General features: G+C 41.9%; 1 protein-coding gene and 1 pseudogene across 1 annotated transcript in view; both read left to right on the top strand.

Moving 5' to 3' along the window:
- Window positions 1–13,387, top strand: part of LOC149360198 (NADPH oxidase 4-like) — a 158,384-nt gene extending 144,997 nt beyond the window's left edge. The window contains exons 17-18 of the mRNA XM_089569210.1: window positions 9,154–9,254; window positions 12,762–13,387. Coding sequence (XP_089425336.1) covers window positions 9,154–9,254; window positions 12,762–12,882 — 222 coding nt within the window. The 3' untranslated portion in view covers window positions 12,883–13,387. The remainder of the gene's footprint in view (window positions 1–9,153; window positions 9,255–12,761) is intronic.
- On the top strand, window positions 770–7,628 carry LOC149360199 (uncharacterized; annotated as a pseudogene).
- Window positions 13,388–13,759: the final 372 nt, after the last annotated feature.

Here is a 13,759-nt window from a genome sequence, read left to right as displayed (position 1 = left end):
TTACAGACGTGCACTGTCGACGTGCACAGTTTAGTTGCGAAAGATCAGCAAATGGTGGCGGCACTTTTATTTCAGTTCTTGACTTCTTTTGTCACATAAAAGCTCCGTTTGCAGAGAAGGTAGCATCTTTGTCTTTAAAGTGGGATATTCTGTCAAGACAGGGCAACTTGAATTTGCAATCAGTATCGCTTCAAGGTTAGCCGAACAGAAGTTTCAAACTCAGGTGAGTGACCACTAATTATCTGAAACCGATATTCCGGTAATTCTGATATTCCGATATTTCGCCTCCGGGCTGCTTGCGACTCCAAGAATAGAATGCCGCCGTTCATGACAGAAGGATTCCTGCAAGATTTCCAATGTCGCGACAATGAAATGAGTGAATTCAATTGGTCTTTTAACAGTGGCTTTTGATGAAAGGAAAGCGTACAATAAGTGCTCGGTAGTGAACCAAACCGTGCCTCGACGGAAGGGATGAAGAAAGGGATGGTAGAGGTAAGTGAGAAAGAGGTGCTCTAGTTGAGGACTCGGAAGTAATTTTGGCCCTCTCGGGATCTTTATATCACCCAGCACAAGAGCGCCTTTTGTTGAACAAGAGTCGTTGCTTACTTTTTCTAAGTGAAGGCCAACCGAAACAGCGCTGACCTCACCTGATACGTCAAAAACAGGTGCGGGTCTCACATAGAATGCATGTGAAATGCTCTCGAAGTATTGCATGAAAACAAAACTAATGAACAATGTTAAATACTGGCATTGCTGCACTGTCGCCATCATGTCAAGCTGCACTGACGTCGTGCTGGGCTTTTCTATTGTTGTAAGGTAAGTCTGGAGCCTACTCGAGCTCCCTGATTAGAATATTGTGCATGATTATTCTCGTTATTTCGAAATAAAATAGCAACTGCCGCCGGAGCTTATGCCCTGCTCTGTCCTTTCTTAAGCACTGTTTTGGATGAAAATAAAGAAGAGTGGCACTTGGCCGGGGCGAAATCCGGGCACGGGCAGTTCAGTCTTAGGAGCCTGCTATGTTGCACCTCTTGTTTGGAGCTCCTCTGTAACACCATGACTTCCTGACTATAGTATTGGAGGGAATTCCAAGGGATGCTGAAAGTAGCAGGGGCAGCAGGATGAGATTAGGAATTTTGCGTGGATAAGGTACATTAGAAAGTAATTGGAGGCCACTGGGAGTGGCCTTCCTCGTGCAGTAAACGCAACAAGGCTGATTATGGTCATGATGGTGATGGTGTCAATGTTTCATTGCACATGAAGCTTAAAAAAATGAAGTTTTTCCTATCAGAGCGAGAAAGGTCGCGTGACATGTAAATACAGCTATAAACTTGATTATTCCTTTCTTCAGCTAAGCTCACCCAATAAGAGCAGAGCCCTGAAGCAGCACTCAGCAAGGTGGTGGCGCAGTGAGGAGCAATGCTTCTTGCCAGTTTTTTTTTCTAGTCAGAGCCGCAGCGGAGGCGTAGTGGTTTGAGCATACGCTTGGCTAGCGGGAGGCGCGATGTGCGATCCCCAGTGCCACCGGTGACAGAGTGGTTAGAAGCGTTTGCCTGGCATGGTGCATAGCTTCTGCGATGTGAAATGCTTAGGAAATAGGACCTTCCTGGCTGGAGCAGAAGAAAAGGACCTTGTGCCATGGAGCTCTACGGCGGGAGATTCTCTTGCGCCATAAAAATTCATCAGCATCATCCTTCTATTCACAGTCATGAATGAGTTCGTTGTGAATGGTACCTAGTTTTCAGCTCTGGGAAAACTGGGGTGGGCAAGAAGAGAAGGAAAATACAATGACATTAAGTGGCGGTGCGAAGCTGGTGCACTAGGTGGCAGTTAGCTTCTTACTGTAACATTGCTTTGGCATTGTGGTAAACGCGAAAGAGATGCCAGAGAATAGGTACCACTTTGCACACAATACAGTCTGAATCAGCGAAAACATTTTCCTGCGGGATGACGCGTTGGACACTGCAAAGAGGTACTGCATCCTGACAGACTATCTTCTTCTATCCGAGGCAGGGCGAAAAGTTGGGCACACTGATATCAGTTCATGATGGTTACTGCAGCGCAGAAACGAAGTAAAAACGTATAGAGGGCGCATATGAGAAGAGCGTGCCAGCAACAAAGGCCTTTATTCTAACGCTCGGCATTAATGCGGCAAGAAAGAACAATAAAAAAACCGAGGTACAGCACAAAAACAGTGATGCTTCTTAGAGTCAAAAAAAGAAATCTCTTTCCCCGACGGTGCAATGGATGGTTAGCTGATATAGCCACCTCTCTTGGCAATATGGTAAGCTTCTACAGTCTGAGCAGTTGTATAGAAGGGATAGAAGTTATCGCGGTGGTGGTATAGCTGCCATTGCAAAAAAAGGGAATTGAAATAGACAGTCTTGACCTAATCCACAATCCCAAGAGCTGATTCCTTAGAGGTGAGTAGTCGTTTGTCGGGAGTAACATTTTTCGTTGTCACAGTTTATTGTTGTACCGATTATTACGACAATTACTTGATTCAATTTCAAGATCAAGCTTTAAAGCTGCAGCAGAGACACTTACTAATGACGGTTGACATCAATTTGCCACATATTACTTTGACCGAGCAATTACTGATGCTCGACTTCTGGAGACGAGCTTGTTGACGTTATGCTTTTTATTAACCCCGGGGAAGCTGTGAAAGCAAACAAAAGAGGGAATTGGAATGTTGGCCTTCCTTTAGTTAGTGAGAATTTCTGCAGCGCAAACGTTTCACTCTAGAGTGGAACGTCAGATCACAAGCTTATTTTTTCTACATCGCCTAGAGCTCTTGATAAACTGGAAGGTAGTTCAGCAGTGAACGTAGTTCAGAATTTAAGTCGAGGAAATGACGTCGCAATAATACATTTTAGATACTCTTCTTTGTGGTCGTTTGCATGCGGTTGAAAGCGCACGGCTGTTGCTTCGTAATACGTTCGCAAATGTCGTTCAAACATATGGACTACAATGAAGATAATTGATTTGAAGCGCAAAATAAAACTAGTTAGAAATAAATGTAAACAGGAGCAACAGTGGTTTAGTATTAGCAAATAATAAGAAAATTAAGCTAGCTAGACATCAATTTTAAAGGTCTGTAAATGTTTATTTAAACTGACCCTCCTAATTTCTGATGATTGCTTGGCCAAACTAAAACAGAACTATCTAAAATAATAGTTTAGGAAGAAATATTCACTGAACCATGTAGCATTAGTGGAAATTTTAATCGTAACTTCCAAAATGTTGTTTTCAGAGGTGGATGAAATTGAGCTTAGCGCACCCACACCTGATTGTTTGCATGGAATAGTAATGACAGGCGATGGTGTTCTGAGGATGTTTTTAAACATCAGTTCGAGGTTGGTAGACAAGACAACATTCATAATTTAGTTGAAGCGCCATGCTCAGCAGATCTCTGTACTTCTTGCGCATATTTATAAATTTTCACTGAGATTATGCCGTATTACAGGTGATTGGCGGACTGCACGCATTGTACCGTCACATAAAAAAGGGGAGTTTCCTTAGTTACTATCGCCGAGTTTCTATCATCACTCAATAGTTCAAGTTGTTAGAGAAAGTTATTGCACGTTACCTGCAGAAATTCTTCGTTGAAAAAAAAAAGTATCGGCATACTAGTGCAGTTTTAGAAAATGTATCTCTACAGTCGCATAGGTCTCAACAGTACATGACTTTTAAGTATCCTTGACATGTCTGGCCAGTCTGTTTTCTTTTTGGATTTTTGCAAGGGGTTTAAGGAACTGTCTCATGGTAAATGATTGCTAAGAGACAGCCTCTAGGTATTTCGTCCGACGTAATAGGACGGATTTCTACGTACCTTTGATAGGCGACAGTTTGTTCAAGTGCAAAACTACTTAGCTTGTTTTCTATTACCTACATAGTTCTCCTGGGAAGCGTGCTGGAACCGTGCCTTTACGTAGTTATTATCAGTGATCTAAAAAATGTGTTAAGAGATGATCTGCACATTTCAGTCAGGTTCTTGGTGGCTCAATAGATATGGTTCTTGGCTGCTGACCCGAAAGATATTGGTTCGATCCCGGCCGCGGCAGTCGTATTTCGATTCAGGCGAAATGCTAGAAGCATGTGTGCTGTGCAATGTGAGTGTATCTTCAAGAACCCCAGGTGGTGGTAATTATTGCAATTATCCGGTCCTGAGTCGCTTTGGGACGTTAAATACTATAAACCAACCAACTAAACCCGCGCATTACGGTTTTAAAAAGACCTCGTGCACGAAAGATCGTGCTTATCTTCAGGTAACTGATGGCTGATGTGACCAATGGGGCATGGAAAGAAACAAGGAAAAAACTGTTTTACGCATCACGAAAAAAACCGTCCCAGTGTATTTACTTATAACTTGGACAGCAGTGCAATTTGCGAAGTTTACATGTGTAAGCACTTAGGAGTAGCTCTGACGAACAGTGCAACATAATCCACGCGTACCTCAGATATTTGTGCTTGTAGTTTTCCGATGTTATGGTTTTTTAAAAGAAAGCCTAAAAATTCTTCCGTTAGCGAAGTTTTTTGCATATAAGGCATGTATAATGTGCAAGTTTTGATATGAGTCAGTACTATGGGGCTCCTACACCAAGCTGAACTTTAATGGAGAGTGCTAAGCTTCTTATATGGGGAAATACTAGCTTCTACTTTGCTTATGCAATAATATGAGATTTCAAGGTAACAAATACACCGGGAAATAAGGCGACTTCTCTCTTCACACAATTGTGTTGGGAAAACTCCCGATAACCACTTCCAATTTATTCAGCAAGGCACTACTAGGCCAGCAAAGCATAATTTTCAGCAGACATTGGATCCGATGTTTGTGAAAAGAAGTACCTGTGAGAAGAGCTTTTCCGTGAAGTAATGAATAATTGGAGTGAGTTACCTTGCATAGTTCATGATCGAACAACTTTCTAACAGAACCGGAATATCTTCTTTTTTTCAAGCAAAGACACCGTGAGTTGCATTGCGTTCTCAATTTGGGTCCTTGTTCTTGCTAAGATGCTTAGCGTTGAATTTCTGGTCTGGAACTTTGTGCTTCTGTTGCTCAGTCATTTGGCTGTAATGCCTCTCTTGCTAGGCTCAGAGCATTGGCCTTTAGTTTGATTTAAAAAAATAAGTAAAAACCTTAGGGCATACTATGACACAAGAAGGCTGAGAGATGCACCGCTTGAATTCGGCACGATAACTGCATCGGAGACCCTGAGCACAAACCATTTTTCAGGGTATCTTTGAGTTCAGCATTTTGAGCGCGGTATTTGGGCCATATTTTCATAAAATTCTGTGTTAGTCTTACGGCTCTTGCTGCCTGCACGTTGCGTTTGACACTGCATTTAAAATTTGCTTTCATTCCCGAAATCGAGACGATGAATTGCTCCTTTTCATTATTTCATGACAGCGGAAACTGAGCGGATATATTTGGAAGAACGAAGCGAGACACGGTAACGCGAATACATGCGTCCAGCAACGATAACCTTGTATTCACAGCATGAGAGACAATTAAACCACGACGTACCGTTTTGAAACGATTAGTAATTGCTGAAAACCTGGACACTCCTTACTCAGAAACTCTACTTTTGGTACACTCACTATTGCTAGTTTGTTTATTTTTGTTTTTGATACCCTTCGGAACCGTATAGCGGGTAACTAGATTTTCTGGAATTCATTACAAGGTTCAATTCATGTTTACTTCCGATAGCAATAGCGTTGTATGCTGCAAGGTGCACTCGATCGCAGGAACACCAGCAGACCTCATGCAGTCATGGGCAGTATCGAAGATACATGTATCTTCGATACTATCTTTCGATACATTTTGTGTATCGGTATTAGGTATCGCGTGCTGAAAACCAGAGTATCGGAGTATCGGTATCGAAAATACATTTTTAGTGTATCGTGTATTTTACGATACTCGATACAAAAAAAAAGCTGTAAAAGCCCTCGCTCAGGCGGTAATACAAGACGGGGGGCAGCACCATCGCTACTTTTTAGCCAACTCCCAAGCTTCCACTTCTGGATCAGCGTTTCTGCGCCGTCCGACTGTCCGCCGTCCCATTTGAATGCGACTGCTCGCACGTGTTCCCAGTTTGCGGTATACGCCAGTAGCCCTCGCCGCGTTACGCACAGATAAGCAGCAGCTATGGCTGACGAACTTCGATGTGCCATCACGGAGGGAAAATATTTCACTGTCATGTCATCTGATGAGGACAAAGTCAAGGCCATGTGCTCATTTTGTAAAACAACAATCAGCGGTGCCTACTCCTCGACTTCGAATTTCAAGCTTCAGCTTAAGGTACAGTCTTTGTCAAAAGTAACCAGGCTGCATGGTTTGCTTCTAGCTCGTACAGTGGAGCTCGTACAACATCCCTGAAGTTGAAAGGTAGTTAAAGGTAAGGACTGGGGGTCTGCTTACCTTCCAACACCGTTTGATCTTCAGGAAAGCCACAGGAGCTCCACTATACAAGTTTGAAGCAAACCATGCAGCCTGGTTACTTTTGACAAAGACTGTACGTAAACTTTCATAGCTTACGTTTTTAACGCCTTAATATTTGAGATTTTAACTGTCACTTACGGGATGAAACTAGGCGCTGGACATTTCGGCTAATCGAAAAAAGAAACGATAAAATTACGTCAAAATACGTTGTTTGAAATTTTGTTTCAGCCGATGAGGTCGCTACTTTTTTCATGCAGATACAACTTGCTGGAAGATAAGTACGAGTTGCACTTGAGTCAAAGCTGACTATTACGTAAACAAGCCTGGCCCGGGATCAAAGTTCTTTATACGACAGCATAAAACACCTTCTTCGATCGAAGGACAAGCTTCGAGACCTATGCAACACTCTCAAGCTGCAAGTATTCCAAGAAAGGGACTTCGCCTCTCTGCTTGAGTACTGCGATGTCTTGCAGCGCATCGCCTCTGCTTTGACACGCCTCCAAGCTGAAGCTCACTGCTTCTTCGGAGAACTGCTCCCAACTCTTCTTCGAATGGAATCAAACCTTCACGAGAAAGCTGCTGCATACTATGTTTATTGCAAGCCACTTTTCGATGCAGTTAGGAATGGATTCTCCCGCTTGTTCGACCATTTTTTGAAAATGAAACCGAGTGCAAAAGAGGCAACAGTTGCTGCTAGCTGTTCTACACCCCTATTTCAAGTTCAACGTTTTTTCAAGTTGTGGTGGTTGCGAGCAGAAATGAAAGACTTCCGCCGTCATGCTCAGAAGCTTACAGAAGAAGCTGTTGTCGACTATGTCAGCACAGCACTAGCCCGCATTCTTCCGCACGCGAGGCTGTGGGATCATCGGCACCAGCAGCATCAAATGCGTCAGCTGACGCATTCTTTTCATTTGAAGAGACAAGCGGTATAACCAGCCGTAGCTCTCAGGAGGCGTTAGTGAAGCTTCAGTTTCTCAATTATTTACAAGATCCTCGAGCTGATGTGGCTACGCTTCATTCTTATCCACTGATAAGAGGCACCTTCGTCAAGTATAACACTGCGCCGTGCTCGTCTGCTCTTGTAGAGGGGCTTTTTTCATTTGCCTCCCTTATAGCGCGCCAACATCGCGGGGCTCTTCCGGACCGGTGGTTCGATCAAATGTTGTTACTTATGACCTTCAAGTAAACGTAACGAATACGTTTTGCCTAATAAAAACGTTCAGCCATTTTACTTGTTGTTTTCATTCTAGCTCTTCAAGAATAGTTTTCAGCTTCAGAAGTTTGTTATCGCAGTACTGGCAAACTAACTGTTCGGTTCCCAAGCGCACGAAGCTTGCATCATTTAGTTTGATCAAAGGATCGGGTAAGTACTCTGTAGTATCGAACCCAAAAGAGAAAACGTTTCAGGTTTATTCATATAGCCAAGTGCTCACAGATTGATTCGTAAGAGGAACTTTGGGTTAAATGATTTTTCGCTAGGCTGCTTACGGAAGCGATCGCTTCAAGATATATATGGCTTTAGTCCAAATTAACGTTCTAACAAGGCCAACTGCGCAGACAGCCGAGCTTCAACACATCCATGCGGTCGGATTCGTTTATAAGTCCTTTCAGGAAAAGTGATCTATAGAAATACACTAAAGGTTACAGAAACCACGCGCACATCCCCTAAGTTCGCCAATTATATTACCGGCATTACAGTGATTTCAGTTATGTAAACTTCGTTAGGCGTAACATAACCTGTATTATATTTGATATTTTAGTGATGTATCGAAGTATCGACGATACAGTATCGAGTATCTGTATCGAAAATCGATTTCGGTTCTGTATCTTGTATCGGTATCGGAGATACAATTTTCAAAGGTATCGAGTATCGTATCGAAGATACTATTTTGAAGTATCTTGCCCAGCCCTGACCTCATGTTGAGAAGTGTGGTACTCTACTGCAGTATTAATCTCGAACACTCACAGACGGTGCTTCACTGCTTCGTGAGTTGAATGTCCAGCTCGTATGGCTGCAGACGACAAGCATAAAAAGGGTCCTCAAGAAGGGCATAAAAATAGAAAATATATTTATCATTTTACATAAACATACAGCAGAACAATTGACATATACCTATGTTACAGAGTCATGCATAGGATAATGTACAACTATGCACCCCAAGAAATTGTGGAACTGCTCTTTCGCTGATTCTGCCTTGTGAACGTTTCTGGTTTTGCTGTTTAGGCTGCAGCCTACCATGAGTATCAGTAGGGTGTAGTTTCCAACCCATTCCCAATGGCGATTGTTTGGGAAGGAATACGAATTACAGAGTCAGCCTTGGAGCGTTTGTTCATTATTTCTCAAAACGTTTGGCAACAAGAAATTGAAATGGAGCATAGTTATTTAATCTGACTAAAGCCTGTCTCTATATTTCATTATCTCCTCTTCACATCATCCTCCCCATTTTCCATTAGCAGTGGGCTTGATCCTCAATATTAGGCGAACTAACAATTATCGTGGCACCTTTAGGATGTAGCTGTAGTATGCTTTCGCACCCAATTGGGGCACAGATTTTCATGACATCTCTCTATGCACAAATTGCTTCATCAGATTAGTAAATTATAATTGGTTTAACGAAGGCGCTACTAGTATTTTTTCTTTGTTGGGCTAAATCTGCATCTCATATGTCTTGATGCATAGATCTGCTAACCCGTTTTCTATTTTCCAACAGAGTGAATTTTGGCAGAAGTACCAGCTCCTTGCAAACCGAATACGAGTTGGAAGACCAGACTGGTCACTTCTCTTTCGGGAATGGCAGGCAGTATACCAAAGGTGAGTAGCATTAAGGCTATTCATTCCAAGTGCGAATTTCTACTACGCAGCCTAGCTACAATGTGCAACACAGAGAGACCGTCATGCATGATATATATTTAAAGTACTTCACATATGTATAATTTGCCAAGTTTTAAAACTATACTGGCTCGCTTGACTGGAGTATGTTGCGTACAACATGACTGGTATGTTGCGTATACAGAATCGCAATCTTACCAGGTATTGACGATTTATTTTTTTTTTGAATTTTTTCTTTATTTATTCTCAGAAACAGTACACAAACTGTTGTTTGGACCCATAGCCTTTACGGCTAGTGAGGGGTCCAAATACAAAACAAGTACAATATTACTGCAGACCGTGTAAAATAAAAAAACTTCAAGATTAACACGCACAATTGAATTCATTCCTACAATTCCATGGAAATTAAATAGTGTTTTAAACTGCCGAAAAGTTATTTTTTTCTTTAACTTCATTCGGGATTTCATTCCACACATGGGCTCCGCTGTATTCTAGGAGTCTCCGGCCGTACATATTGTAACAAGGTGGTAAATTAAATAGATTGTTGGTTGCAGCTCTTGTTTGTTTCATTGGTAATCTAAATAAACTAAGGGGCAGGGGGTTGTTAGATTTTATTACATTGTTTACTATTTCAGCTATGTTCAGTTTATATGCCATTGATAGGGGTAAGATACGAAGCTGCTGAAAGAGTGGCCTGCTGGGGTATGTATTATTTGAATAAGTTATCATACGAATAGCTCGTTTTTGATGGCGAGAAACAGGATCTAGGTATGTTTTATATGTACCACCCCATGCTTGCAGGCAATAAGATAATTGACTGTGCACAAAGGCGGAATACAGAATGCGTAGAATTGGAAGATCAAAGCAGTCCCTGGCCTTTAGTAAAACATGACAACCATAGGCTAATTTGGAGCAAATATTATTAATTTGTTCTTTCCAGTGCATATCAGACGCGAACAGGACACTAAGATACTTGTATTGAGGCACCCTCAGCAGAGTCGTGTTGTCGATAGTTAGAGATATATGTTCGTAGTTCATGTTCTTCCTGCGCGAGTGAAACACGGTGTACTTTATGTTCTCAGTGTTAAGGGTTAGCCGATTACTTTTAAACCACTGCGAAACTTCACTAAGCTCTTCATTTATTATACATTTAAGTGCCTCTAAATTTTCCCCTGTAAAAAGTAATGCACTGTCATCGGCATATATTACAGCTTTCGAATATTTCAGCATTGATGGAAGGTCATTAATATACAGGGAAAAGAATAGCGGCCCAAGCACGGAGCCCTGAGGCACACCTAGATTAATGCTTTGTGGTAGTGAGGCTAAATTGTTCACAACATATTGTTTCCGTCCTGTAAAATAGCTTCTAATTAGATCACAAATGTTCCCTCTTAAACCGTAGGTTTCCAAGTTCTGTTGTAGTATTGTGTGATCAACCGTATCGAAAGCTTTTGATATGTCTAAATATACTACTATGGCCAGCTTATTATTATGCAGTGCAGAATTTATAAGTTGTGAAAGAACAAGAACTGCGGATGACGTTGACCTTTGGGGCCTGAAGCCATGCTGATTATGACATATAATGTTATATTTATTTAGAAAATGTTGTATACGTTTACAAAGAACCTTTTCAAAAACTGTATTAATTGCATTTAATACCGATATTGGTCTGTAGTTTCGCGGATCAGATCGCTCATTGCAATCACCTTCTTCCCGAAACATTAAAAACATTGGAGGGCACGCTTAATCTCCGCCTTTAGGGTATGATGGAATAGAGTTAATGGGTTGATATTTATATATACAGAATTGGTCACTCTCTAGAGTCATACATCGCTGGTTGTCCTCATGCTGCTCCTGGCGCAGTGGTGCAGCATTTAAGCGATGCACCTCTTCCTTGTGATGGCAAGTGCTCCCACCGGTGGGGCTTGTGTGACCCAGGTTGCTCCTCCCGAGCAACCTCTAGCGACCAATAAAAAAATTGACTGCCACCTGCCACGGTCGGCAGTTTTCTCACAACCCAGTGTGCAGTTTGTGATGACACTGCAAGGTCACGTGCCCTAGGTGGGCCACCTAGGTAATTATGTGCACCCAGTGTCAAAAGTTCGCAGAAGGCAATATAAGCGACAAAATCGATCTACACGTTCTTAGCAACTTTGAATTATTGCCCTGTACGGCCGATCTCCCTTATTTAAATCCAATGAAACGTCCCGGCTCCTACCTTTTTCTTTTAATTCCCTGCAGACGGTGGGAAGAGTCAACCAACCTTTCAACCAGTCCCATGGCGGCTTGCCACTCTGGTATCAGCGGGGTGATACGTAGTGATCGGCGGAAGCAAAGAGTCCACGGGTATTTTTATTCCTGTGGACCTAATTTGCAGCTATGTAGACTCTGACTAGACCTGTTCATTCACGGAAACCTAAAAAGAAAATAAAAGCGAAAACAAAACTTCCACGCGACTGCCTGAAAGGCACTCTATGCGTTGGTTGACTCCTCCCACCGTCTGCGGAAAATTAAAAAAAAGGTGGAGCCGGACGTTAATTCGGTTTAAATTAGGGAAATCGGCCGCACAGGACAATAATTCGTGGTTTCTAAGAACGCTTGGAACGCGTAGATCGAGTTCCAGCGATAAAAATACGAGACTTTTAAATATCAAGCAGTGTGCCATGGATTCGAAGAAATTCATTTTTTTTCGCAGAGTTGATTTCTGTGTTTTGGTGTGTGTGTCATTGAAATGAAAAAAATAATTGCAGCATCAGTCTGAACGTTTGCAGAAGGCTCAGAAAGGAAGTTTGCAGATTTGTTGAAGGTACCTATAAAAAGAAAAAAAAATTCATAGTTTTCGCTTCGCCTATACTGTAAATATTTGGAGGGGATTTCCTTGTCGCATGTTGCAGCATACGGTGTTGATGGATAATAGATGTACCACTCACATTTTCACAAAGATTTGGGACGCTGGTTAAGATAAGGCGTTGTCATGTATCCTGTTGAGTTAGTCCTTGAAGTGTTGTTTATTATTGACTAAATAAATGACGATATTCAGAGTTGTGCATGTAAAAATGCATTAATTACTCATTCACTGTACGCACATTGTGCACTGTGCATTATACATCTGCAGTAAAGGTGCCCACTTGCTAGAATTCACAAAATTATTTGATGTCAGACCAACCTTGATCTGTAAATATTTGCTTCCTTTTTGTCACACACATTTTATGTTTTGTTCCGAAGGAGAGAATGCATTCAATAAAAGTGTTGCGTTGTTAAGTGTCACCCAGTGCCAGTGCTTCCAGTATTTCAACTTTTCGCTTGGAGAGAAAGGGTATGTTTCTGAAGTTTTATTTCCTTGAGACACTACATAAAGTACTTTCAGTTGTCTGCATCCGTGTTATTGTTTCTTTGTGCGGACACGGGCAAGCCATTTCAGATAATTTCTAGACGTTTTAGATGGAGCTGTGGTAACTGCGTCTGATTCGATCATTTCACTCGTTACAGGCAAAAAGTCGCCGTCTTCTCATGTGGACCACCGTCTCTCAACAAGGAAATCAAGAAGCACTGTCACATCGCAACCCTGGCGGGATACAAATTCACTTTCTACAAGGAAAGCTTTGCATGAAATGTTCTTTTAAAAGGACTACGTAGTGCCCAACGACAACGTCCAAAGTGTCTGCAGCACTTCCAGTCATCGCTTGTGATACTCGCTGTTGCTCTGTACCGACTCTTAGAAAGTGACCTCAACTGTGAACACCGAAGACGCCAAACTCAAGCCTTTACTGTTGTGCATCACTGCGAAACTGTCACCGGAGAAGTCACTGCGTGCTTGTGCAAGTGTTACTTCGTGTCAAATCGGTGCTGCTGTTTGTTTGGACTCATGGCGGCCTTCACTTGGTGCGATTTTTCTTGCAAAGGCATTTTGTTCTACGTTGTTGACATATTTGCGCGTAATATCAACTCCTCCGTTAATTTATTTGTTGTTCGATGTTTTCTTGGAGGCGATGCCTCCAAAGCAGCTTAAAAGCTAGGTAATGAAGTATTTTTTGAGGGAAAGCAGTTCCTTTTGTTATGAAATAAAAGAATTGCGTTGAATGTTTCGCAAATAAAACATGCGGCGGACTACGAAACCTTGCTTGTGGAAATCAATACTTGCGGTCGTCTATGGCCAGTGACATGCCTCTAAGCAGTAATATTGTTTCCGAATTCCGGTGAGAAAATAGACTAGGTGTTTGAAATTTACGCATAAAAATAAAAATAAAACCACTGAACCAAATGAATTGAAAAACTTTAATCGGCAACAAGTGTTATGTTACTCGTATAGATGGTTTGAAGGGCAGGTTCTACTAATTTTCACTATGTAAGAATTACGGCTAAAATTACGTAATTTAAAGTACACCTTCGGGCTTCGATTTCACAGAATTGTCACTAGCATCAGAACATTTACAGGAACATTTCAATACATCAGGGTAAAATACATGTAAGTCTCCACAGTACGTCCG

Source organism: Amblyomma mixtum, chromosome 2 (genome assembly GCF_055824585.1).
Source record: "Amblyomma mixtum isolate Tamu chromosome 2, ASM5582458v1, whole genome shotgun sequence".
In the NCBI taxonomy this organism is placed as follows: domain Eukaryota; kingdom Metazoa; phylum Arthropoda; class Arachnida; order Ixodida; family Ixodidae; genus Amblyomma; species Amblyomma mixtum.
The sequence above is the reverse complement of the archived record's forward strand: the minus strand, read 5'-3'. Positions and strand labels throughout refer to the sequence as shown.